Source organism: Melanostigma gelatinosum (assembly GCF_949748355.1).
Source record: "Melanostigma gelatinosum genome assembly, chromosome: 11".
Lineage (NCBI taxonomy): Eukaryota > Metazoa > Chordata > Actinopteri > Perciformes > Zoarcidae > Melanostigma > Melanostigma gelatinosum.
In genome coordinates this window covers 6,070,776-6,097,024 of record NC_136644.1, presented here as the reverse complement: position 1 = coordinate 6,097,024, position 26,249 = coordinate 6,070,776, and the positions used below count along the sequence as shown (strand labels likewise).

The following is a 26,249-nucleotide window of genomic DNA, read 5'->3' as shown; positions in this document are numbered from 1 at the left end:
TTGTATTATAGATTAGTCTATAAGACAACGACGAAGACGAAGAAACGCAGTTGGTCGGGAATTCAACCGCCGTGCAGACCAGCGTCCATGAGCTAGCCGGTGTGGCACGCTAACATGCGCGAACATCGGTAAAAGGCGTGCACAGCCGGCCCGGCAATGTGAACAAAGAGACACAGCTATAGGCTAATCAACGTATTCATATTAATAATATATCATAAAAACACTGCAAAAAGGAAAGTGAATATACTCAGGAACACGACAGTTTGCTTGGAAATTCACCATCAACTTAAATGGTGATAGCAATGTGAATGTTCACAGCTTGTTTCCGCTGCCCCTCAGTGGCCGTAAAATCTGTTAATTGCTGCTTTAAAGAAATGATTCTGGCTTAAACTGTACATGTTTGACACTAATTTGATTGTGCATCACATTATTTGGAGTTAGTATTAAAAAGACTGGAGAGAGGGGGATTTCAGAACACACATTTGGATTTATGTGACTGAAACTCTTACTGGAAAGCCGCCAATGATTCGATTTATCTCATTTGATTTAGATAGCCTGCTTTATTCAGCCAATCAAACGTGAGTTTTGTGATCTCTGTCAAAAGGTAAATCATTCTCACAAGAATTAGAAATCACAATAGATCCATCGAAATGACCCCGGTGAGACTGATTACACAAGCTTGATGTTGTACTTTTCTCACCGTTTCGTTTGCGTGCACGTCTTTCCTTCCTTTTTTTTGTTTTCCTGTGGAAGACAGCTGCTATCATGTTCTGTTATCAACTGTACCTTTGAATGAGGAAATACTTTGTTTACGTTTGAAGAGGGAGCGGAGGGAAGCGAAAATCAAAGTTCAGGTAAATGTCACATTGCATGTTTAGAACACTGCTTCCTGTTTCCACACCAAAACACTTATAGGCCACGTCACATTCCTTGTTTAAAGAACACTGACATTTTGCCAGAGAGAACCTCAGGCAGCTTCTTTTTTTCATGAAACCTCTCCTGTTGATTACCCTTTAGAGAAGATTGGACCAGGTTTGGACCAAGCGCTACTTTAAAATCGCTCTTATATAAAGCTGGAAAGTGTGCCTTGCTGAGAAAGTCAATTTAGGACAAGTCTGCTATATTACTTTGGTTTCAATGGAGTAAAGCTCCATTGCCATTTTGGGCCAAAACAAACTCATCAGAAATGTCATTTTAATCCAGTTGAGAAAGTCCTCTGTTCGGCTTCAGGGCATGATGAAAGTTTGCCAACACATGAGGAACGCTCATCGATTGTTGAAAGGTTTTAAACTGTGCTTGAGGTTAAACAAAACGTAAAATTGCCAGTTTCACTTACTGTTTATACCAGGAGGACGTTTAAGTTATCCGATTGTGATCACGTCCTGCTGTTTAGTAGAAATTAACTCCATAATCTTCGTCATCTCCTGGATTTTGTATGTGCTAAGCAAGACTGCTGTTGCTGTCCCTCAGGCTGTCGCTGTATACCGGCTTTGTGGTTATACACACGGCATCACAGTAAAATCTACTTCTATCATGATGGTTTTATCTGCTGCTCTGACACCAGCTTGCTAATTACAGAAGCAATGTTCCTCTTACCTTGTGCCTTTTCTCCCTGATGGCTGTTGAATCATCTAATTTGCAATGCTCTCCTGGACTGTTTGTTATCTCCCACCCACGATCGCTGCTCCTCCACTTACATCTGCAACAAAGCAGTGATGCTGCGGACTGCTGAGTCACTTCCTGTAGTGAAAGCTATTGTCTCTGCGACACCTTGACTTCCTGCCTAACGTAGATTAAAGACCTCGGTTGTGTCAAACACCGTGCTTTTCCTTCCTTCCTCTACATTGTATAACTTACTGTTTTCCCAGTGCCTTTGTATTCAGTAAAGCTCGTCACTGTCTGGGACATTTGTTATGTTCTTTCTCATGAAAGTGAAATACCAGATGCTATCAAGATTTATGAGTTTTGGTATGAAGCAAACTCAAACAGTTTGCTTTAGGGGAGACAAAGCATTGTTTTTTTATGCACTGAGATAATGTCCTGTTTAGCTTCCATAACATGTCTTCATCCAAAATACACATTTCGGTGTTTATTTTACTATTTGGGTCCTTGTAGGACTTGTAGAGGAAGTTTCATGCATATCTATTAGTTCATTATTTTTGACATATCTTTAAAGGCCGTTTTCTCAACAAACTAAAAAGATTCTGAGCCAGAAATTCCCACTTCAGTAGCAAACGTTCCAGTTTCGTTCTTACCGATCTTCTGAGTTTTTTTTTTTACTGTTCATCATTCATGGCCTGATTTATAGAAAATTGTATTCCTAAAAACATGACAATATAATCTTTATGGCTGTTGACATTATTTTCTGATTGACGACGTTATAATAGGAAGTGTCCAAATTTCCCTCTTTAAAAACACTTGAATTTTGAACCTGGCTTTCTCCATGATTCAGATTTCTATTCTGGAAATATATGCAAATTAGCACATACTTGATAAGATAAGGCCAGTGGGGGACGCTCACGGCATGACCTGGCCGGCCCACTATGTCAACAAAGCAAAGAGAAGCTCAGATTGCAGCACACACAGAGGGAGAGTGACTTCATTCTCTGCTCAGGGAGACATTAGTCCTCTCGTTCAGTACATAGGAAATCGTTGTTTGCTGCTTCATTAATGCTCTTAATGCTCGCTGATTCTGCCTTTCAGGCTCTATTGGAGGTGCGTCCAACACTGGCATTGGTATCGGAAACAACTAGAATTGTCAGGCCCATTAGCGTGCTTTACCAAAAGGGTTGAGATGAAGCTCACCGTAGTTTTAATTTCCTCTCAGGCCAAAAAGCTTTTTGACATTTTCCATTAGGCCTGCAACCACACCAGCACGCTCGAGCATAATTTACTTGGCCACAATGTGCTGCTGTTATGTATGGCTGGGAATGTAATGAGGTTTTAAGGGGCTTCTGTCAATAATGTTTTGCCACAATTTGCTGTACGAAGAGAGTTACACTAATGCTGTACAGCAGCTGCTTTGGATTTTTAGAAACAGTGTACTGCCTGATGAGTTTTACATGGTGCTTTATGCACGCTGTTGTTATACTGTTTTGAGTGGTGCCGGTGGAACCAAATGTAGACACAGACTCAGAGTGCAGAGTAATGATTGGATTTATTGTAGAAATCAGGGGTGAATGAGTGAGGGCAGCTGATCTGGGCAGACTGATGGGAGTGGAAGCGTGGCCAAAGTAGGAGCTCAGAGTTATCGTGTGGCGGCGGGCAGGCAGGCGGAGGTAAGTGAGCCTGGGGAACATAAATGCAATTACCCTAAAAAAAAAATCTAACAGCACAAGGAAATACTTTGCAAAAACCACAGTGGTTGCCACACGGATCTGCTGACGAGTGGCTGAAGAACCAGGGTTGCTGAGCTGCATTGTGATGAGCTCGATGGAAGGCAGGTGTGGGTGGTCGGCAGTAGTGAAAGCGAGGAGAGAGGAGCACCAGGCCCACAGCACACAGACACAGACACGGGGGAGGGGAATAAACACTGGGAAACACAGGGAAAGTCCAGAGTCATGGCCGAGACCATGACACACACACTGTTTGTAGCTATACCTGTAAAAAGTGATGCACTGGAATTTGTAATGTGTACCGCCACAATATGTCTTCTTCCAAAACCCGGGAAAGACCGGCAATTAAAGAGCATATTCTAACCCTTGAGTCTTCTAAATAAGGATTATAAAGTGTTTGTCATCGGGGGACACAGCAGGGGTTCCCAGTATCTGATTATCTGACCTCTATAAGGTGTTATAGATAATCAAATAATATTATAACACCAATAGATACGATTTTCAAATACAATGCTCCAGAACAATGTCACCTTTTACTTCGTGGGGAAGGGTAGATGTATTAGTAGGGCAATGGTTTCAGCCAAGCTTCTTCTCCTTTCCTCCTCCAAAGCAACAGACACAGAAAAGATGGGAGCCAGGCCTAAGTATATCCCTCACCACACTTCAGTGTGACAGTACTGCTGGAACTCAGCATCATGTCAACGTAAATCGACAATATTCAAAATATATCATACACTTGAACAAAGGTGGGCCTTGCTTTTGGTGAACTATAATATGTTTTGCTGTCCCCCGTCCACAACAGTATATTGCTTTGCTTCTGAGCAGTCATGTGCTCCTCCACGCTGGGGGAGGGTCGACCGTCATCTATAGCAGATAATACACTGGCTGTTTAGAAGTACCTCGTACAACCCCTGCAGTATGAGATCAAATCCATAAACATGTTACCCTTTCGTGTCTCTGGATTCTTTCCCATAAAACAGGCTAGTTCAGTCCGCTGAATCACTTTTAAAGCTCGAACAAGCAAATGTGTCTGTGGAGGGACCCCTGCAGTTTGGGCCAACAATAACTGCAGTTACACTTTGTAATGAAGTATGTGCAGAAGCACCGTATGTGCCTTGTGTAAATTGCTGCTCGGGGCAGTGCAGTGGCTCTGGGCCAAGCCGTCAGATTAAGTGTAGTTTCCTCAAATGCCACCCAGAGCAAATTGAATCAGGTGTACAGAACTTGATGTGAATTAAATGTTTTATGAATTTATGACTCCAGGCTGATGGAGCTGTGTTTAACTAGCTTTAGCTGCAGCCCAGACTTTTCCCTCCTCAGTGGAGCCGTTTGGATCAGTACACAATCACATAACTGCAGATGCTCCCCTGCCGAGGAAAGTTGCTCAGCTGGAGTCTGTTTGTGTTTGGCGTACACACACACACACACACACACACACACACACTCACCTATGTGCCTCACGCCCCAGCCTTGATTGGAAGCCAGACCAACGAGCTGTTTATTTTAGGAGTTGATTTCTCTCCCTTCTCTATTTTTGCGTCCCTCGCCGGCCTGTCATGCTGCTGCATCTGGCCGATCGATAATGTAATTCCTAACCAGCGGCTGCTGCGCGCTGGAGTAATTACCTCCTCCATTATCTGACCACAACTCTCATTATGCTGTAAGCAGCCTTCATGAGATCCACAGGCTGAAAGACATGGGGTGGGGGGAGACACACCGAACACACACACACTCGTATACACTAAAGACTGATAAGCGTGCATCAACCCCCTTTACATACTATTATCCTGGAGTACTCTGGAAGACAAACAGACAGGCTTGTCACCTTCCTCCACTCCCTCGCCTCTCTCTTCCTCTCTTTGCCCAGTCAATCAGATAGCCATTAGCCGGCATTGGTCCCAAGGGCGAGTCTCTCACATACTGCACATCCATGGGAGCATTTCAATTCAGCAAGATGGCTCACCTCCTCGCCTCACTGTGATAGCACTTGCAGCCCGGGGGAAATAAAAGATAGTCTCAACCAAATCAAATTCACATCACCGTGGAGGGGGGGGGGAGGATGCCACGGATCAGCATGTAACAGGCGTTTAGGTTCCTTCTGCGGAGTTTCTCGAGCCGGACCGGGGGTTTAAGATCGTTAACACCTCCAGGGCTGCATACGTGAGGGTAACTGCCTGAGGATGGTGCTGGGAATTACTTGAAAAAAAGATAATTTGCCAGACATATAAAAAAAAAGAAGCATTGAGCATTATTATTTATTGTCTGTATTTGTAAAAACGCCTGCTTAGAAGGCTAAATAACACAAACCCTATCTCACGATCCTCTCTTTGAAAACTCCACAACAAAGCCCCTTTTTTCAGCAACACTGCTCTTGTTCGTCTTTTCAGCAAAGGCTACCGTCTCATGGTGCATTAGCATCTGCCACAGAGATAAAGGCCAGCGTGTGGCAGAAGCTAGCAGGTCACTGCATTTAATGACCTTTGTAGATGCGACTGATGCAGATTTTTATCCTGCTTGTAGCAGAGCACTGGGCCTGTGTGTGTGTGTGTGTGTGTGTGCATTTCAGTCCGGAGCTGCCCTTGTATCCATCCTCCCTCTTTTTGGCTATGGGAGACGTGGTGCGACCTGTGAGAAAGAAATCAGCGCTGTTGTTCATCATCAGCTGTCTCTCTTCGCCGGCCCCTCGGCTTCTCGTTATACGCCCGGCTATCTGCTGGATGGCAGTTTGCTAATGGTGTCAGCGGACTTCAATTAGGTCTCCGCCACGCTCTAGCGCGCAGTCCTTTCCTGCCGGAGAAGGGCCTTAAATTGTCTGAAATACCAGAGTCATTAAGTGCGGAGTTTAAACAGAGAGGGAGTGAGGAGCAGGCAGGCAGGGCACCGCGACATCACCCAGCTGGACGGTTTCGGTCTTTGTTTTCCACTCTTCCCCTCTGCTGACTGGCTGAAGGTGTACACATTACTTCTGTAGAGGTTGGGGAATGACTCATGACTTTTCGAGCAACGCACTGCAAATTACTTTTTTAAAGACTCCTGGTTCATTTGGAACAGAAGCACATTTTCATTCAATTCACTTCATTGGTAGAAAGAAGGATAACGGATGAAGTATAAGAGTTATTTACAATCATTAAAAATGACCATTACATTCAATCATCGGTGTTCGAAAACAGAGAAAGGTGTTGCTAACGTGCTAATACAGATATATTGGCACATTCAAATGGGTCCATTATCTTTTATACTTTATATATTTAAAAGAAAGTAATCGTAGACATGCCTCACCTCTCACAATGGGTTTCAGAATGAGTCTGATTACTTTGTTAGGAATGAAAGCGCTATCGATCAGCGTGTCTGACAGTATTACACACTGGCATTGCCTCAATCTATCAATCAATCAATCACCACACAGCAGAGGTCTGTTGCATTAGGCTTCGGTGCAGCATGGTGGCTATGCTCATTACAGCGGTGTCAGAACATCAACATCAGTATTTACAAGATACAACAAAGGTTTTAAGAGCAGTACAACGACCAAGGTTAGTGAGAAGTGTTCAGATTTGTTTTTGTTGTGGGGAAAAAAATGGGGAAAATTGTATGATTTGACAGGCAGGGACCATTAGCACCTCTTAGAGGAAATCAGCTGGAGGAGGTGGTGGGCCGGGTGAGAGTGGTCAGATTGTTTTTGTTGCTCTCAATAATCTTGGATGATTTATTGACGATGCGCTGCAGTTTTCTTTTGCCTGTGCGACTGTCCGTGCTGCCATGTCAAACTGTTATGGATGAGCTGAGTGTGCTCTCAATGAAGACCGTGTAAAAGTGAAGGAGGAAGCTTTGTTTTGCTTTGAATTTTTTTTGCTGTCTTTGGGGGGGGGGGGGGGGGGAGAACTGGCTTTTTTTGACAACGTGATTTGTATTGATGTATTTGAGCGGGTTGCCGATGTGTATGCCAAGAAGAATGAGTCACTGATGGCCATTGGTCCTCCTGTATGGGGGGCACGGGCAGGGGTCTGTGCCTTAAATCTGTAATAGCTTCCCGTGTTTTAGATGTGGTGAGCTGGAGGTTGTTATAAAGGCTCCGAGTGGTTGCTTGGGCCACCTGCTCAAGGTATCTTGTCTTAAGAATGATGAGTGAGATGTGGCGGGATGTGAAGTGGTTTGTGTTGGAGGAAAGGAGCCAGGGTGAGAGGACCCAACCCTGGTGGGGGCGCCTGTGCTGAGGGTCAGAGGGCGACGTGAAAGGCGAATCATCCGAACCCTCTGGAAGCTCCTGATCCACTGGCATATGCAGGGGTCAATGCTCATGTTTAATGATGAGATTGAATTGGCTTTTTTTTTGTATGGAAGGCCAAGCTGAAGACAACGAATAGGATGCAGGCATATGTGTTGGGAGACTGCAGTGTGTGGTGGAGGGCTATGTGAACAGCATCCTCAACAGACCTATTGGCTCGGTTGGCAAAATTATGAATATCAATCAGATGGGTTGTGATAGCTTTCAAACAGGAGAGGATGTTGTGCTTAAAACGTCTCCATGACCGCAGATGTAAGAGCAATTGGTCTGAAGTCGTTGTGGCAGGAGATCTTTCTTGATTTTGGCACAGGGATTATTTTACTGTCCAAGATCTTTGAGAGTATTTTGGGCAGAATAATGTGGATGTTTTTTTTCGTTTTTTTTCTTTGTGTGAATACAACAGCGCTAATGCAGTCAAAAGAGGCAAAAGACACTTCCAGCAGCCAGAGGGAAGAGGATAACTGTGAGCCAAGAGACATGCAAGGCTTTATGAGGCGGCAGGTGGTATTTTGCACACTTTAAAATTTTCACACAAAAAGGCAAAGCCTACATTGTGTTGTTGAGTATTTCTGGACCAGAACTAGGAGCAGAAGGGGCAAACCTTGCGTGACGACACCCCCTCTAGGCCCAGAGAGAGTGGGCATTTCTCTCCCTCAGCATGTGAGACTTCCAAAAGCTGAGAGAAGATAATTTCTTTTCATCTCATCAAACAACCCAGCGGCACAAAACATCTCTGTGCTCAAGTAGAATCTGTCTTGGCCAGCAGAGACATTTAGGCAGAAAGGCTGCCGGTGACAGTGTGCCAGATCAAGTATTGGCATATCTAGGTTGTCTAGACACACAGCAGGTGTCTGGAAATATAATCAATTTATTTCTGTCTCCCTGCTCCTCCAATGTTGACAGCCAACCAACGCTGACTGCCAACAATACTGAATGGCAAAAACAGGGTGCTGTCTCCAACAACAAAGACTACCTTGTAAAAGGTAGATAATCATATTTACAGTTTGCTTAAACTAAACTGAGACTTTTTTTGGTCACATGATCAAATAAAAAAATATGTTGTGTTAAGTCCTATTGTAAAAAAAACAAATCATACAATTGATTGCTGTGGTTTAAATAAAAACGTAAACAATTAAAATGAACTGAAACGGAAATGACTTCCCTCAGAATGTAGGACACGGACTACATTGTAAATGTAGAAAAGATATGACTTAGTTCAACTTGATAAAGATAGACTTCCATTCATCTCAGAGAAAAATATATAAAAAGCTGTTTCAACTTGTCAATGTCACCTTTTGATGGGTGGCCCCCCAGTGATCGATCATTGTTGTCAGGGACCCTCCCCCAGGAGTGAGCTTCAGAGCCGCTCTTTCAACTGATGATTGAATACATCTTGTGAAATGCATCGTTTTTCCAATCGTATAATAACATTGACATTGCATCTGGTACTCCGAGGAAAATACATACAAAAATGAAGCCTGCACATTGTTGTCGTGGACATACAGTAGCAGCTTATACATGGTGTTTAAAAACGAAAGCCTATCACTGCTGAAAAAAGCTCAGCGCTCACATTATTCTGGTTTCAAAAGGAGAGAATAAAGACTGTAAATAATCTCTCTGAAGTGGCCTGTCAATCATCAAAAGACACAGCTATCAAACTGAGTCGGCTCAGTGAAGCTACTCAATGAAAAGCAGTGAGATTGATGAATCACAATGAACTTCTCCTTGAGGATCTAAAGAGTTTATTTAACAATATTTTCAGGAAATAACATGAATAATACTTACCTGTGTTATGTGTCCAAGTACAATTGTATCGTAAATATCTGAATTGTGTTATTTTCTTATAATACTGTACTATAATACTATATCCTGTAATAGAAAAGCAATACAGTTTATGTAACCATCAAATGTTTTTCCTTAACTTTATAGGCTTTATACGAGTCGGACATTCAAAAGTTAGCCAGAGATGTCAACAACCCCCTGCAGTTTGCCTACAGAACCAACAGTTCTGTCGACAACTCGGGCTACATTCCACATCTACTACGTTTACGTTTTAAAACGCATATCTTTTGCTAAGTTTAGGCCTAGCGTCCACACTACTCCAGAGTTTTAGAACCCCAAAAACGGAGGCTTTGAATACGCTTCCGACGGCGTGTTCGTTCAAAAACTCCGGGGTTGAGTTGTTGTGTGGATGGGGAAACTGGGGACCTTTGTAAAACGGTGATGTAGACACCAACCCAGAGAGACTTGCCCTAACCATAACCCCTTCAAGACTAATCCTAACCCTTACCCTAAACTTAAACCAAGTCTTTCTCTAAATTGTTAGGATTTACGTCACGGAACATTGTATTTTGTCCCCATGAGGAAGGTGAGTCCCCACAACGTGACTGTGTAAAAATAGTCATGTCCTCACAAGACGGGTACAACACACACACAAACACAGAAAAATAACACTGTCCTCAGTGAGTATATCTACAACTCTTATTTTGAAAAGGAAACGAGGTGTGTGAATCCGATATCTCAAGGCTTGACTTTTCAGCTTTGGTTTCCTTCCATCCGTCAATGGTTCTTCCTCTCCATTCCCGTTATTACTCCTCGCGAGCTGAATTCACACACACAGCTTGTCCCAATAGGACACAAAGTCGTTTTTTTCACAGATATCTCTCCAGTACCATCATCACAGTCGAACTTGCTATTTTATTGTGAGTGTGATGCTCAGTACACAATTAACAGACCGGTTTTAACACTGCTCCACAGGCCCTGTGTATTTCCAAGCCACTTCGATTTTACTTTGACTTTGAGCAAATACGAAGATATGCTGCTGAAATGCAATGGACTTGGCCTCAGTCCACATCTCTCCTACTCTCTCATCCTCTCTCCGTCTGGGATTCGTCGTCACAAATAAAGTTAATCCTGCCAACTGACTGATGCACGCGGCCTTACAGTACAAAGCCGGGACACAAGACGTGCCGTGCCTACCGGAAGAATTTCATCATGTGCCTGTTCAGGGTGTGGCCGTTCCTAACCAGCCGATTGCTTGACCCCCCCCCCCCCCCCCCCCCCCTCAGTTGCAGCCTGAGCATATCCAGCAGCAAAAGTGAACTGAAGTCAATGAGCCACAGCCCTGTAAATACTGCACCGAGCTCCATCGCTTGTTTATGCAAAGTTTATTACTGTAAAGCATGTCCCGTGTTGAAATTGCACCAACTTCGGCACTGCACAGCAATACATCCAAGTCTGAAGTATCTGATAGAGATATACAAAGCACACACACACACACACGCACACACACACACACACACACACACATACAGACAGAAAGAGATTCCTTGCTTCATAGTTGGATGCTTCCATCCCTCTTGCGCTGAGTCAGTTAAAAAGTAAAATGTGTAATACTTGAGGCACACTAGATCCTTTAACAGCAAAATCTGTCTTGGCTTTGGTGAGCTATGGATTGGGCCATATCAACAGATGAATGAGACTCAGCTGTCCGTTCAGTTTGAGTCTGACATCGTCTGCTGTGAAGAAGGAGTCTTGCTGCTCGTTGTAGGTGTCCATCTCCAAGATCGACGACCGGGCCCGTTTGGCACGGGATCTGATATTATCCGCAGGTGGCCGGGAACATCGTTTCTCTTTCATTTTCCTTTCCTTTAGTCTTACATCATGTATGTTAGACACTCACTCAAGAAGCTGCTTGCCAGCCATCAATTTAGTTGAGCGACGCTTCTCACCCACACTGTTCTAACAGCCTTGGCTTAGTTTGAAAGGCTGATGACTGAGGTAGTCTTGGCAGGTTAAAGAGGAATGCAGATGGCAAAAAATTCCATTAGAAATGATAAAAAAAAACTAATTTGAAGAAAAATTGCATATTTCATAAATATGCATCATCGTGAATGCAGTGATATGAATATATTTGAAAGCAATAACTTTTTTATGTGTTTTGGATTTCTTTTTAAATGTTCCATATGCATTTTACATGTATGTATGTGTACATTTGAATGTTGCTTGTTGACGGTACCAGTGGCTGCTACTGGACCATTTTCCTCTCTGTGAGTTTGCCAGGTGTCGGATGGCAGCTGCGGGACGGCTGTGTTGTTGCTGCTCTGTCAATTAAAGCAGGATTTAAGTATCCTGTTGTCGTGGAGAGAAGAGTGATTGTGCCAGACTGTGGGTGTCAGCATCAATCACAGTTCCTATTGCCAAATATTGGCATTGATGCCTCACTTGAATAGGACAAACGATGCAATCGGAGGCATGGAATGAAGGATGGATCAGCTCGGTGTCTGTCATTGTGGCCAGCGGGACCACAGTTAGTTGTGTTGCCTTTGTTTCTGCTATGTAGTGCTTTTTCTCTTTCTTTATTACATCCTCTATCCAAGGTTGTGGTGTGGGATTCACTTTTCGCTGGGTCTTAGTTTTAAATTCAGTTTTGGTCAGTTCTTTGTACTTTCTTGCACTTAGCCCGGAGCATTGGCTCGGAAATATCACTCAGCACGTCAACATTGCCAATGTGTAGCATTTAGCTTCAAGCATTCTCTGATTCTCTGCAGCTTTACACGCAGAGAAGACTTTGCATTTACTGCATGCCACGAAGTCTGTTTTTATTTTTGCTATCTTTATCTTATATTTTTGGTTTAGAATAACAACATCTTGATTCAATCTCGCCGTTTTAAGCGTAACCAACACTGCGGAGCCTCTCTCCGCTCCACTCCGCACCTGCGAGTATAACACCTGAACTCATTTGCTCACAGCGTTGCAAAGTGGCTTCGGGCTCATGCTCTATCTCGATGTATGAGTCTCGGTTCGGCTGGCGAAGAATGAGAATGAAATTGGACACAGTTATACAGTGCTGTACAAACATCGGAGTGAAAAGCAATGCATCTACATTGACACATCTCTCCCTCTCAGACACACACACACACACACACACACACACACTTTGTTCTCTAGTTTTTGTGAAGAACTGCTGTTGCTGCTTGTAAGGCGCCTTAAAACGTCAGCTTGCGTGTGCGATGACGCCAGCAGCTGAGACATCCCCACCGGTGATTCATTGCTTTAATCACTCCGGCTCTCCAACCTCTTACCAGCCATGGCAGGGTTTGACACATCGCTGCCTTCTCAGAGCACTCGCACCATTCGTCCTATTTAGGACACTGTCTCTCTCATCCGAGACAATTAGATATCGGAGGTGCAGTGTTGCGTACCGAGCTGGTAAAATACAGCAGAGCCGGCGCAGGTTGAATTGCTCTGAAGAACTGTGCGTGGTCATCTCCCCAATTCACCGGTTTTCTTAAACGCCGCCTTCGTCACAGACCTCATCTGACCCCCGTCGCTGGAATATCAGAGAAACTGGTCAAAGATTATTAATCCGACATATTGATGAGTGTCATCTAGAAACAGGCCTGTTTGTCTGGTTATCCAGCCTTTAACTCCTGTCTTGCTTTGCCTCAACCTGACTCTGTTTAATTCATAGTGGTCACGGCTCAACTGCAACCTTTATGAACCTATTGATTTTGGCCCGGTCTGTCTTTTTATTGCCACATAAGGTGGAAAGTGGATAAGCTCAATCACTCCTCTTTTCTTCCATTTGCCACAGACAGGCAGAGGCCTCAGTGGCTCTATAGTCGATAGTGGAGTCCCATCATATGTCAAATATGAACTGGAGAGAGTTTGTTGTTGAAAGTAAGGTTTCTAGCAACAGTCCCAACTGTGCCACTATTTGGGGAAACCTGTGACAAACTAAAGAGCCGAGTCACTCTCACAGCAGACGAGCACAGGATGGTTTGCTTAGAAACTATAAAACATATCATTCTTCTGTGGACCACAGTTTGGTGCATCAGACCTTTGGCTCAGTTTTTAACCATGCTCTAGGGATGGTAAAGTTGCTCAGTCCACCACTGAAACATCGCAACAACTTTTGAATGGCTTGCCTATTGTGACAATCGTGGTCCCCGGAGAAAGAAACGTTGTTGATTTGACTTTTCCTCTTCCATCAGGCCCAAACTTTAATTTGTTCAACACTTTGGTTTATTCCTGCAAAACTACTGACAGCCTGAACTCTGCTTTGTGTTTCGAGTTAATTAGCGACTATTAGCATTTTGCTCACACACTAAAGTGAACATGGTGAACATTATACCTGCTAAACAGCAGGTATAATGTAAGCCTGCTAGCGTTAGCATTTAGCTAAGAGTACAGCTTTCAAATTCAATTCAATTCAATTCAATTCAATTTATTTTTGTATAGCCCAAAATCACAAATTACAAATTTGCCTCAGAGGGCTTTACAATATGTACACATGTGACATCCTCTTGTCCCGGAACCCTCACATCAGAACAGGAAAAACTCCCAAAAAAAACCCTTTAACGGGGAGGAAAGAGGAAGAAACCTGTGGGAGAGCAATAGAGGAGGGATCCCTCTCCCAGGATGCACAGAAGTGCAATGATGTCATGTGTAGAACAGGATAGTGAATTACAACACATTCAATGTAATTACAACACATTCAATGTAATTACAGCACATTCAATGTAATTACAGCACATTCAATGTATGACAAATCTGCTAGCGTGGCTAGTGTAGACTCTTTGTGTTGTTAATTTATAAATATATTGTTTCTGATGTTACAAAATGTGAACCATCCGATTCTGTGACATCCAGATTAGCATATACAGTATATATATATATATCTTCTTCTTTTTTTACAACGATCACAATGTTGTTACTACAAACTGTGACATGCTGTAGCTGTGAGTTGTCCTTACAGCTCACAGCTTTTTTATCTAAAATTGATCCTTACATCACAGAATCTGATGGGTCACAGATTACGATGCCATGCTATGTTGTTTAAAGTCAAATGGCAGGCAGGACATCGTGACTTCAAACAGGACTTGATTCCACCACTTGTCTCTCAAAGTCAAATAGAAATAAAGTCAAATGGAAATAAAGTCGGGAAATGTGAAGAGGCTTCACTCGCTTCAGTTTTTCAATTGCAAATCAGTGTCCTGGTTTATTTTACTTCTGGCAGTCAAGCATGGCTAAATAATGCCATTGCACGGCCTCTCTGTGGAGTGGCCCTCTTCAGAAAGAAAACTGCATTTTCCGTGCATATCAAACTGGGCAATTGTGTCACATTGTAAACCCTTTTTCTGGGGTATTTCATTTAGTCGAGCCGGACAGGAAACATGGGGAGAGAGGGGTGTTCAAACATATGGTCTGCTACCAGAACATCCCGGGTATCAAGATTGAATTTTGTATAATTTACGTATGCAAACAATGACGTTTAGTCACAGGCGGGGACATTCACCGACTTATTTGGAGAGGCAACATAAACCTGAAACACAGGCTTCGCACTCATCTCTGCTATTACCTGAAAACTTCACCACCATGCAGATCGTGGTTTTGAAAATTCTCTTTATTGCGAGTGTGTCTGCGCAGTATGGGAAGCATAAATATGTGCAACATTACAACACACAGGGCTGTGCCACATCCAATCAATTTCAGCAAACATCCCAGAATGATTTAATGCAAAACAATTAAGGTATCAAACATGTATTACTACTTTGCAGTTAAATATTTAACTTTTATTCTAACATGAAAAAAAGCAGTAAATAACACTTTGACAAACACATCAGGACATCTTATTTGTGTCACCCACACAGGGAATTCGGCCCAAAACCCCGTCGGCCTACCGGGGATTCCCCCGGCATGGCCAGCCGGCCCTGCCATGAATCCATATGTGCTTGCTCGAACTGTTGTCCAGCAAACTATTGTCAACAATGTAGTTACATGCTATTCCCTTAAATGAAAACAATTTATGCAAAACAAATCAAAGACAAAAAAAGAAGAAGAGAAAAGTATAAGTCCTGTATGTTGTCAAGCTAAATTACGTGAGTTATTCATTTCATTTATTTTACAGTGTATTTACTTCTGCCCACTGAGTGATAGAAGGAATTAACTGGCGAACAGAGAGCAAAAATGAAGAAGAGAAAGGAGAAGCTCTGCCTTGTGTGTGTGTGTGTGTGTGCATAACTTAAGAATCTAATTTTTACTTTTTATGTCCCACCATGGTTTCTTCTTCATGGTATGTCTGTGCTGTTGGCAGTTGGTATGTTTTCTGAGAGACAGTAAGCCACAGAGAGAAGTCCTGTTTGGATCACAATGCAGGGATCAGCTCTTTTCTGTCTCGGGGAAGATGGATTCGGGAGCTTGTTGTCTCTGTGTATTCCATGCCCCACTGTCACAGAATGGGACTGTAGGTCCGTCAGTCACAGTGTCACGACGAGGGCTCTCAGTGGCCCCTCAGTGGCCCCTGCAGGCCTTTCCCCTGCAGGCGTAAGTTGGTGATGCCACACTCAGATGACTGCTCCTTTCAGTCTGAGGGCTGCTGGCTGTCAAAACTGTCTGCTTGACACAAAGACGAAACTTAAGAGTGTGTGTGTGTGTGTGTGTGTTTGTGTGTGTGTGTTTGTGTGGCTTCATCACATTCACATCAACCTTTCCCATTTACAAATAGAACACTTGATTAAATGTTGAAATAATACCTTTTTTTTCAAAATAAGAGTTTGTTCACAGCAAATAATTTGACTCCATTCAGTCTAGTTGGAGAGCCAAAACCCACACCGACTCACACGGGGCCATTGTTTAGCTGTCACTCACACGCTGCGGTGATGTCGAGGGTCTGACTCTGCACGGAGACAGAGCCGTCCATGATCTGTCCATGTTTGTACACTGTGTGTGTGTGTGCGAGTGTGTTTGTGTGTGACTGTCATACCACAGAGGAGAAGGAAGTCAATCTCAAATGTAATGAAAATGCAAATCGACTCTCTTGTGTCGACCTGCGCTGTCAATCAGCCGCACAACACTCCATCGCCTTTCAACCCCTCCACACAAAAACGTGCCGCAATCAACCCGGACGTGACTGGATGAAATCACTATGCTGAGCCATTTCCCTCATTCATTACCGATAAATCCATCTCCCTTATTGTTATGTTCTCTCCTCGTGCCTGCTGCCTATTCCTCTATTGATTTCTGTCATCAATAGAGGCAAGGCAGGATGGAAGGAGTGAGTTTGATCCCAAAACTGAGGGGGTCTTGATTAACAAAGCGAGGCTTATTACATTGCCTGGTCTAATTTCCTCTTTTTTTGTTTTGAACTTCTGTGCGGCAGACTTACAGAAACTGGTTCAGATCAATCCTGTCGCAAACATGTTACCTGTATTTGTCAAAAGAAGTTTTCAAATTTGATGGAGTAGCACAGGAGTTTGATCCACAGAAAAGTGAAAGCTTTGTGTTGTAGACCAGAAGAATGGCTTTGAGCATGAGTGCATTGAATGATTGAGTTGTTCTGGCAATGAACAACAGCAGTATACACAGATCACACAGAGTGCTGTGTCTGCTCTACTGTTTCAGCATGAGAAACAAGAGAAACTGTGGTGTAGTGAACATTTAGAAACGTGTTGCACTCGGAAACAAGCTGCAAATACATAAGTGTACAATCACCTTTAAATTTGTAGATATGGCAATATTTTCAGATGCCTATTTGCTCATCCAGGCATGTTCCTTAGAGTATTCTCAAACACAAATGGTTCAAAAACCTTAGACATGGTTGTTAAAACGAATACAGGCCTGTAGTTTCCAACATCTGAAAAATAATATAAAGTGAATTAATGAGGGCAAAAAACCTGCTGTTGCTGTTGCACTGCTCTGTATGGGTGAATTATTCTTGCTTTGCCTTTGACTTGTTGATGAAAACACCCGTAATGACTTCATTCATTTGGTTGTGGTCAGAAATGCAATTGGCTTAGAAATGAGGACCAATATTTTTAAGTGTGATTCAGCAGATTTGATACTTAAACTGTCCAGGCATCTGGACGGGCTTGTTTATTTGGGTTCTTTGTGTGCTGACTCTTGATGTATCTTTCCATCTGGCTGATTTTTACCATATCTTAAGAACTGCAACACTAACGTTGTTTTCCTTTATTGCAGTTTCTCTTCACTGCCAGAGAAAAATTCATTTGATTGGCTGCCACAGATGCAGATGGCACTGATATGTGATTTGTCTACGTGATCAGACTTTGGAGTCTGTTGTCCCCATCTTAACTCCATTCGTGACAGCGGTATTCAGTTGTTTGCTATCTGCAACATCACCACTAAATGTTAATAAATCCTACACACTGCTCCTTTAACATAAAGCTTTGAAATCTATAGAACATAGCCCCTTACATTTTTTATATCGAAATTGGAGGAGTTACAAAACAGCCAAAAACAACTGCAGTCTCATTCTATGTGTGGTTAATTAATTGTAAATGAAATGTGATGCAATCTGCCGCTGAGCCTGTATCCTCGCCATCCTTATTGCTCTTTAAAAGTGACGCCTTGTGTAACTGAAAGTTATTGAAACTTTGTTGCAGTGTTTCAGGGCGTTTTCACACTTCCAGTTCGTTTGCTTTGTTCTGATTCAGGGATTAATATGATACAATGTTGCAGTTGACCCTTTGTTCGGTTTGTGTTCACACTGCAACATTTAACAGCGGACTAAATATTGTAAACAAACGCCACGCGCGAGCAAACTGTTCTCTCATTGGTCCGATTTCTATGCGCTATAAATAGGCTCTGTTGCTTCTTCTTTTTTTAAGGTGTGGGGGATTGGGGGTGCGTGAACCCGGTCGGGATGTAGAAGTGGGTGCGCGGCCTAAACAGTTTGGGAACCGCTGCTTTAGATAATCCTGTGGGGTGTGCACTGACATTTGCAAACAAAAGGGATTTCTTAAACCCTCACACACCACAAGTCTGTCTGAAAAAGAAGTGGAGAAGACAATCAGACTGCCAGCTGTGTAATCTGATAACAACTTTGTGTTCTTGTGAAACAGTTGAAACAAATGTCCCTGTATGCTGTCCTCCCTTTGTCTGTCTGTTGATAGATGGATCATGCCTGCCTTCTAGTTCAGTCATCCATCCTCCAAGAAAATGTGTAAAGCATATACCATCGCCAATAAATGTTGTCTCTCCATCTTTACATCTCTTGCTGTGTGTCTCTCTGCCAGTGTTTGCCTGTTAGTGTGTTCTTCACAGGTATCTTTGTATTCTGCTGTGTTGTATTTGCTAAATGGTGTGGTGCAGTGTTTGACATTTCTTTTTGTTTTTTCCCCCTAAAATTCCATTTGTAAACGTCGTCACACAGCAGAGAGGAACTGTGTTGAATCCCTCCTGAAAGAGTGTGTCGATGGGACTTTGGCTGCTAAAATATTTGGACCACATTTGCCAAAATGCCATATTGATTAGCTGACAGATCCCAAATACATAAATTATTGATTGTAACTAAACCAATCATTCAAGATGGTCGGGCCTGTAGGAAACAGTGGTACAGTGCCGGTTTTATTTATTTTTCTGTAGCCTCTACTATATTATAGCATAGCTACAATGTGCAAAGTTTGTAACCGAATACAAAACAAATATAAATATAAATAGATGCTGTTTCAAGGTAGACAGCTTATTAACAATAGTGGCAAGTGCTGCGGAGGGAACTGAACAGTGGCGGCTGGTGAAAAATGTTCTAGGTAGGGCCATCCTATCAATTTCAGCAAACATCCCAGTGTGATTTCATGCAAAAAAAAATGTAAGTATCAAACACGCATTACTACTTGGCAGTTAAATATTTAACATGTATTCCAACACAAAGACAATCAGTAAATAACACTTATATAACATAATATAACGTGTTTATTTATTGAGATGTCCTATGGACCTTGTTATAGGAGGTAAAGATCAGGAGACATAAACATGAAGTGTAATTATGAATACTGATGTTAAATTAAGCTATGATGAGTTTTCACTGTTAAATTAACATCTCTATTACATGTTGATGCCTCCATGACCAAGTTAAGCAGATGAGACTGAGGACAGCTATGTAGAAGAAAAGATGTTCACTTTGCCTAATATGTTGACAGAGTTCTCATGTGTGTCCTGGTGTTCTCATGTTTCCTTACCTCCTCATCCCTCACTCCCGTAACTGTCCGTGCTGGATCCGTCCCCGTTGTTTTAAAAAGCTAAATAAATGATTAGCATGACGTCATGCAGCTAGCTAACCTGTCTGGTGTACAGCTAGTACAGAAGCTTCGCATGTACTGCTTCCCTTTCCCGCAAGTCTGCTGTCTGATTGTGAGGTCAGGCTGATCTGATATCAGCTCTTTGGCTGCAGAATCTCCGCCAAAGTTCTCCTCTCAAACGGGGGTTGGAGGAGTCGTGCTCGCGCTGGCACGGGCGCCTGTAGAGACTTCTCCTGACGAGAACGCGCAGCGAGGGGGCCTGATCGTTCTGGCCCCAAGCTGAATCTATTTGAGGGCGCTGATTGGCTAAATTGTATGTCACTCATTTATATCTTGAATCAGCAATTGGCTAAACTGCTTGATAGACCCGCCTCTTTTGGGCCAAAACGATCAGGCCCCCCAAGCTGCGCGTTCTCAGAGTGTCGTGCACACAGACAGAGAGCACGAGCAGAGGAGCACACAGGCGGAGAGCACGAGCAGGAAAAGCATATATTTTGCGCAGATATCATATTTTACACACATTACTGGGTACATTCCATAGTTCAAAAACACAAATATTGACAATTTGTATAATTTATGATTATTATAATTTATTTTTATTTTTATTTTTTTTGTGTGGCTCATGGTGGGGCCATGCCCCATGGCCCTCTATTGACCAGCCGCCACTGGAACTGAACCAACTGAGGTGGAGGACTGGACCAGCAGAAGCAAAAAAAAAAAAAAAAAGCTGCATATTCTATCTGTGACAGAGCCTGCAGCACTTTGTCCACTCGAGAAGCTACACGGTAATACCTCTGCGGTTCTTCCAATGACATAATACCATTCACTGCTGCGGTGGGCAGCTCTAACCCATTCTTTAAAATCCATCTATCATACAGACAGTACAAGATTTTATGACAGATTGATTTGAGGGGAGCCAGGGTGAAATGTCTGTATTTGCTTTGTAGGAGGGTGAAGCAAGGTGTGCCCTTGGGGTGTTCTCTCTGTCTGACAAAATGCTTTTTAAACTTGAGCTGTTTCTACCACTGCGTGTACCTACATGTGTATGCCTGCATGTATGCGTGTGTGTGTGTGTGTGCTTATGCAATTGTGTGTATTAGAATGCATGCACACAAACAAACACAAGGTGTACAAATCCCGTGTTTGCCCAGTGGTTTTCCCGCTGATGGAGCAGAACTATTCCCGCAACCCGCAGAGAGGGACAGCCTGCACGGGCGGCGGGCTGTCAGTCAAATCCACACGTACCAGGGCAAGCGATGCATGAAGGGAGTTTGAGATCGCACTGTCATCTTCAGTCTGGTCCCCTGCAGATCTCCCCCCTTCTGCCTCCATTTCTTCTCCAACGCTCCGCTGGACACAAAGACTGTATAATTTGTACCGCGACAAAAACTGACTGCAAATAATCCAACTGAACAAATAAAATGGTTTGAAGTTTGAAATAGCACGGGGCTTTTTTTTTTCTAAATTCTACACCAACACCTGCCGCTGGGTGCCGCTGTTGCATCCTGCTCACATTCGCTGTCCGAGGTGCTGAAATGATTTTTACTGCGATGCTCAACACAGAGCTTCCCACAGTGTTCCCCTGTCAGTCAACAGCAAATAGACACACACACGACAACTGCCTAAAGCAACATGAAAGACTCGGATAACTCATTCCACCTCCAAAGACCCCCTGGTCACCAGAGGAGCCGGTGATCCACTCCAACTTGGCTACAGTTTAGAGCCCCATAAATGTCATGGTCCCTTGACAGTCTGCACAGAAGAAACGCAGGCGGTACTAAACTGGTAAATGCTTTTCTAGCACTGAGGCAGCAACATAGAGTGTTGAGGTTTTGAGTGCTACTTGACTGCTTTTAATGTCACAACATGAAAGCCGTATATGGCGCCATACAGAGGTGAATACGCTCCCGAGAGCTTCAGATCATCCGGATCTGTCAATCAGTGCCGCTGGACAGCGTCAAATCAGCTATAGGGGAAGTGACAACGAGACAGGGAATAGTGGGGATTCTCCTCCAAATAATAAGCTACTCAGTTCTCACTAATTCGTGTGATTTAGCCTCCAACCTCTAGAGTTGTGCCATTGAAATGAATTACTAAACTTATTTTTATCTTCTATGAATGGGACTCTTGCAGAAAACTGTGTTTATAACTTACAGTAACATCAAACATCACAAAGACACAGTGATAAAAGGATCCTGGCGAATATACAGCCCAAAGGATCAAACAGAAAGCAAAGTAAGTTTTATTGTGACTTTTTCATTGTTTAACAATTTACCCCCCAGGTTTGCGTATGCTTCAAGCTTTTTAATATTAGTTCAATATGTTCCAATTTTACATTAAAAAATTGTGTTTAGGATGCTTTCCCCTATAGAAGTTAAATGCATTTCTTTTTAAAATTGTTTGTGGACACCATAGGGTAGGATCACAGCATGTGAATTGCTAAATTCCTCTGGAGAACTCTTTGTGATTTAGGGTCTTATGAATACAAATGACACGACTTGACATGATTGTTCATATTTCTTGCTTTGCCTCCTGCCGTTCCGAGAGATTGACTCTCGCGAACAAGGCTTTTATTTCGTAAATATCAACCGGATATAACTAAAGCTGTCTAGCTTGCCTCTTGAGAAGTGAACTCGTACGACGCGGCCACTTGCCACACTCGCTCTGGCTTCGCCGGGAAGTTCACACGTCCATGACACCAGCTCTCCTCTCCGTGGAATCCTCCACAGGGACGACGTCGACATCAATCGACACACACTTTTACCCAGATGTTTGACGACAACGCCATTTGTTTTTGTTGTTTTTTTTACAAAGAACTCACATCGGATATGACTCGGACGGTCGACACAACCGCGACTTCACCTCCGATTCAGAGTGTTTGCCTGACCCCGGAACAACGCTTTGAATGTCATTTTCAAACACTTGCTGAATGAAACTTTCCACCATTTCCTCCGGAGGAATAAAGAAGCACTCGTGGTTTCCCTTGTAAAATAAAATAACGGAGCTGACCGCCGCTGTGCACCGCTGGATGGGACGCGGATAAAAAAATAAAAAATGTTCGGTCACGTCAAGTTCCACGTCGGGAGATTAGCAACAATGTCAGGGGTCGCTCGTTTTGGGAAATGATTACTGGCTGCACCGACGGTACAATTATGGTCAGAAGATGTCTCGTGACGTTCAAACCGTTCAGGTAAGAGACAAAGAGCTGACGACGTTATTTACTCCAACCAGGTTTTCTCTCTCTTTAACGTTGTAGCCTCTGGCGGTGTGGTAGGATAGTATTCATTACAAATGTGTTTATGGCTTTGTGTGCATTATGTGGAGCCAACATGTGCTGCGCAGGCATATGCACACACGCACACAGATGTTTCTCCACTAGATAACGCAGCTATACATCATGTAAGAGCCGTTGTGAGTAAGCCCGCACTAGCAGTCAGGCGAGCTCTAACTTTTAGTTTATTACCACGTGGATAGCTCCATTATCACTGTGTAGCTTTGTTTGTGCAGCCCTGAAGGGAAATCTGTTCCACATGTTAACCACTTCAACAGTTTATATGCTGTACAGTGCATTGAGCCATGCTGCGTTAACCTGCTTTATTTAGATTTGCCCCGAGAGGTATAGAATAATGGCAGGCTTTGAATTAATCCCTCTATTTCTTGATTCTGGTAGTTTGGAGATCAACCTCACCAGCGTCTATCAGTGGTACCCAAAGCTAGCCGATACAGCCATCCACCTTTGTTTTTCCCCCCACCTGCTAATACTGTTTAGATATTCGAAACAATCTCTCCTGAGGGCTGAGGCCATGTTGGAGCCGGTGTGATGGTTCCATTCCTGCTGCACTGATTTACTTCACCTGCTGCTGCCTCTCAGCCTTTGTGACGAAGCCACGCTGGCCTTGACGAACACGGGCAGCGATGGCTTGTCACCGGTGATTTGTGTGCGTGTGTCATGTTCAAACTTGAAACGGATCTCTCGCCTCAGTCAGATGGTGGTTTTCAGTCATTTCACTGTGATTATTTTGTGACTTTATTGGACATATAAAGTTGCTTGGCCGGACTTGAACTGTGGTTATTGTAAATAGCAGTGGCGGGCCGTGCATTTTATACCTGGGCCTTCACTGCTGTCCTTCAGCTGAAACACAGCTACGGTTATTATTTGTTTCGTTCACAACAGTGTAGAACGGTACGTGCTTTCACGTCAGAGTCAAAACACCAGAAAAGTCTCCAACAACACCAGAAAAAGTCGCTCGATTTGTCACTGGTAGCTTTTGACAAATCGCCATGAGGGTTTCGAAAGTCGCCAGATTTAGCGAGAAAGTCGCCAAGTTGGCAACACTGGCACCAGCTAAATATGTCCCCAGAGCAACATTGGATGTAACAATGGTTCCTATAGGGATCCCTGGGCTGAGGCTAGTTCATGTGCCAGGAAAAAAGTTTTCTTGGAAAACACCACGACTAATATCTTTGTCCACCGCGCCTGGCAGAGCTCCTCTCCGCTTCAAAACCATCTCCACGTACCTGGAGGCAGAATCTGATGAGTCTATATGTGTGAGGAAGCCAATTAGATGATAGCAGATACTCCTTCTGATCCAATTACGGGGGAGCAGAGCATTTACTTTAAGCCTGTTAATTAAGGACTCGTCAGGCAGGACCGGGGCCTAATCCTCTCATATCACCCACCTAACGCCACTTTGGAAAACGGTGAAACGATAAGAGAGGAAACGATCGCCCGAGGACGGCATCGGGCCGGCTTCCACACACCCACATGAGCGGAATATTTTTTCATCTTTCTTTTTTCTCCTCCTCCGTTCTCTTCCCATCAATCACTGAGTTGCTTTCCCGCTCGCACACACACAAACACACGCAGGATTATTAATCCGCAGATCACAGGGATTATAGATACAGTGTATTATAAAAACAAAACAAATTCACGGTGAGCTGTAAAATCAGGCAATTTGGCGACATGTCCTCTGTAACCCCTTTATCTTTTTCAAACCTGTCATTGGGCCTGGCAATGACAGACATTGACGATGACTGAAAAACAAACAATGCCCGGGGGGGGGGGGGGGCTGCAATGTGTAAACACAGATTTTCAGCTTCCACCTACTTGGCTTGCTGACCATATGGTAGTATATGTAAGTGCATAATCCATGCAGGTATAAGTATCCATGGATCATGGCGTATTCAAGGCAAATAAGCCCTCTATTGTGACGATTGTTTGGGATTGAACTCGTAGCAGTTACTGTATCGCAGCTCTGTAATCCGCTGACAGTGATTGAGCTATTCTAATTCATTTGGGGGGGGGGAGGGGCTAATGTTTTTTATTGTTATTTCATAATATTACAGTGTCCTGGGAGGGGACAGAGAGCTAAATGAGGAACCACAGTGCTGCTTGGATGCTGGGATCTTGATGTAAAATGTACAGTGCCACCATAACATCCCCATGCTTTCAGTGTAAATCAATAATCGGTGCCGACATGCTGCCACTTTGACTTGAAGCGTGTCGCTCCAATCCTCATGATCAGTGCTCGTCAGTCCCCCACCAGTAAATTTAGTTGATCGTTCAAAATTGAGGGTATAGTGTACATTTCATGCAAAATGGAGCGTTTGTCTCGTTACAATCAAAGCTGTAATTGATTAGATCCAGCTCCAAAAACTGTAATCTGATCACTTTGCTTCCGAAACGAGGATAAATGACCACTTTAACTGCAACCACTGCATAGCTGTAATCATGTTTGATGCAGCCCATGAAATAAGAGCCTTGATGATGATGATTATATTCCGTCAATATCTCCCCGTGCTCCCACTGTCTGTCCTTGAGTTACGACTCGGGACGAGGTCGGCTTCGTCTTGGAGCATGAAGTCACCCGGGGGGGCCGGCTTGCCAAACCACCACGCTACTCTACACTTAACAGATTATTCAGCATCCCTTTCAATCGGATTACTCCGGCAAATGCTCTTTTAAGTGGCCGTTCTTCCACGCCGTCGATGGCAACTCTCTGCTCACGGCCTCATCAATATGAAGACCCCCCTTTCGTTTCAGAACTCTGCGTGACTGGAGCTACTTACCATTTCGGGGGAGTGCTGTCAGATGTCACAGTGGGGCCCCGTGTATTAAGGCAAACAGCCCCCGCCTGGCTTTGAAGAGAAAGCAACAGTTATGAATAATGCATTTGTTTGTTCTGTTAACATTCAATTTTCCCAACCTCCGGGGCAGACGGTATGAGTTTAAAGGTCGCCGGTGCAAAGTTGGCCATAAATTATGAAGTGAGTTGGTGATAATTATGTCACCAAAGTACCTTTTCTTCCTGCTGTCTTATCGCGTTACTACCGCACTGTTGCTTTAGGTACGTTCATGTGCTGGATACAATGAACTGCTTCTTTGTTATAGGAGCCATATATGAATATGAAATTACAATGCATTCACCCAAACAAATGTACACGATGAGGACATTAAGGGAAACGGCTTCAGAAGTAGAGGACTGTTTGCCTTTCTTTTCCACATATCAATCCCTCTTTGTACTGCGCTACATCTACAAAATCTTCCAAGAATGTTCTCTGGCGGGTAGCTAGCAGCAGAGCAGCGAGCAT

The 26,249-nt window shown here is 43.5% G+C and overlaps 1 protein-coding gene across 1 annotated transcript in view; it reads left to right on the top strand.

The window, feature by feature from the left end:
- Nucleotides 1-22,761: 22,761 nt before the first annotated feature.
- LOC306784092 (alpha-1,6-mannosylglycoprotein 6-beta-N-acetylglucosaminyltransferase B-like) overlaps nucleotides 22,762-26,249 on the top strand; it is a gene marked incomplete at its 3' end in the record, with an annotated part of 97,566 nt that continues 94,078 nt past the window's right edge. The window contains exon 1 of the mRNA XM_079277929.1: nucleotides 22,762-22,848. Within this exon, the coding sequence (XP_079134055.1) occupies nucleotides 22,781-22,848 (68 nt within the window). The 5' untranslated portion in view covers nucleotides 22,762-22,780. The remainder of the gene's footprint in view (nucleotides 22,849-26,249) is intronic.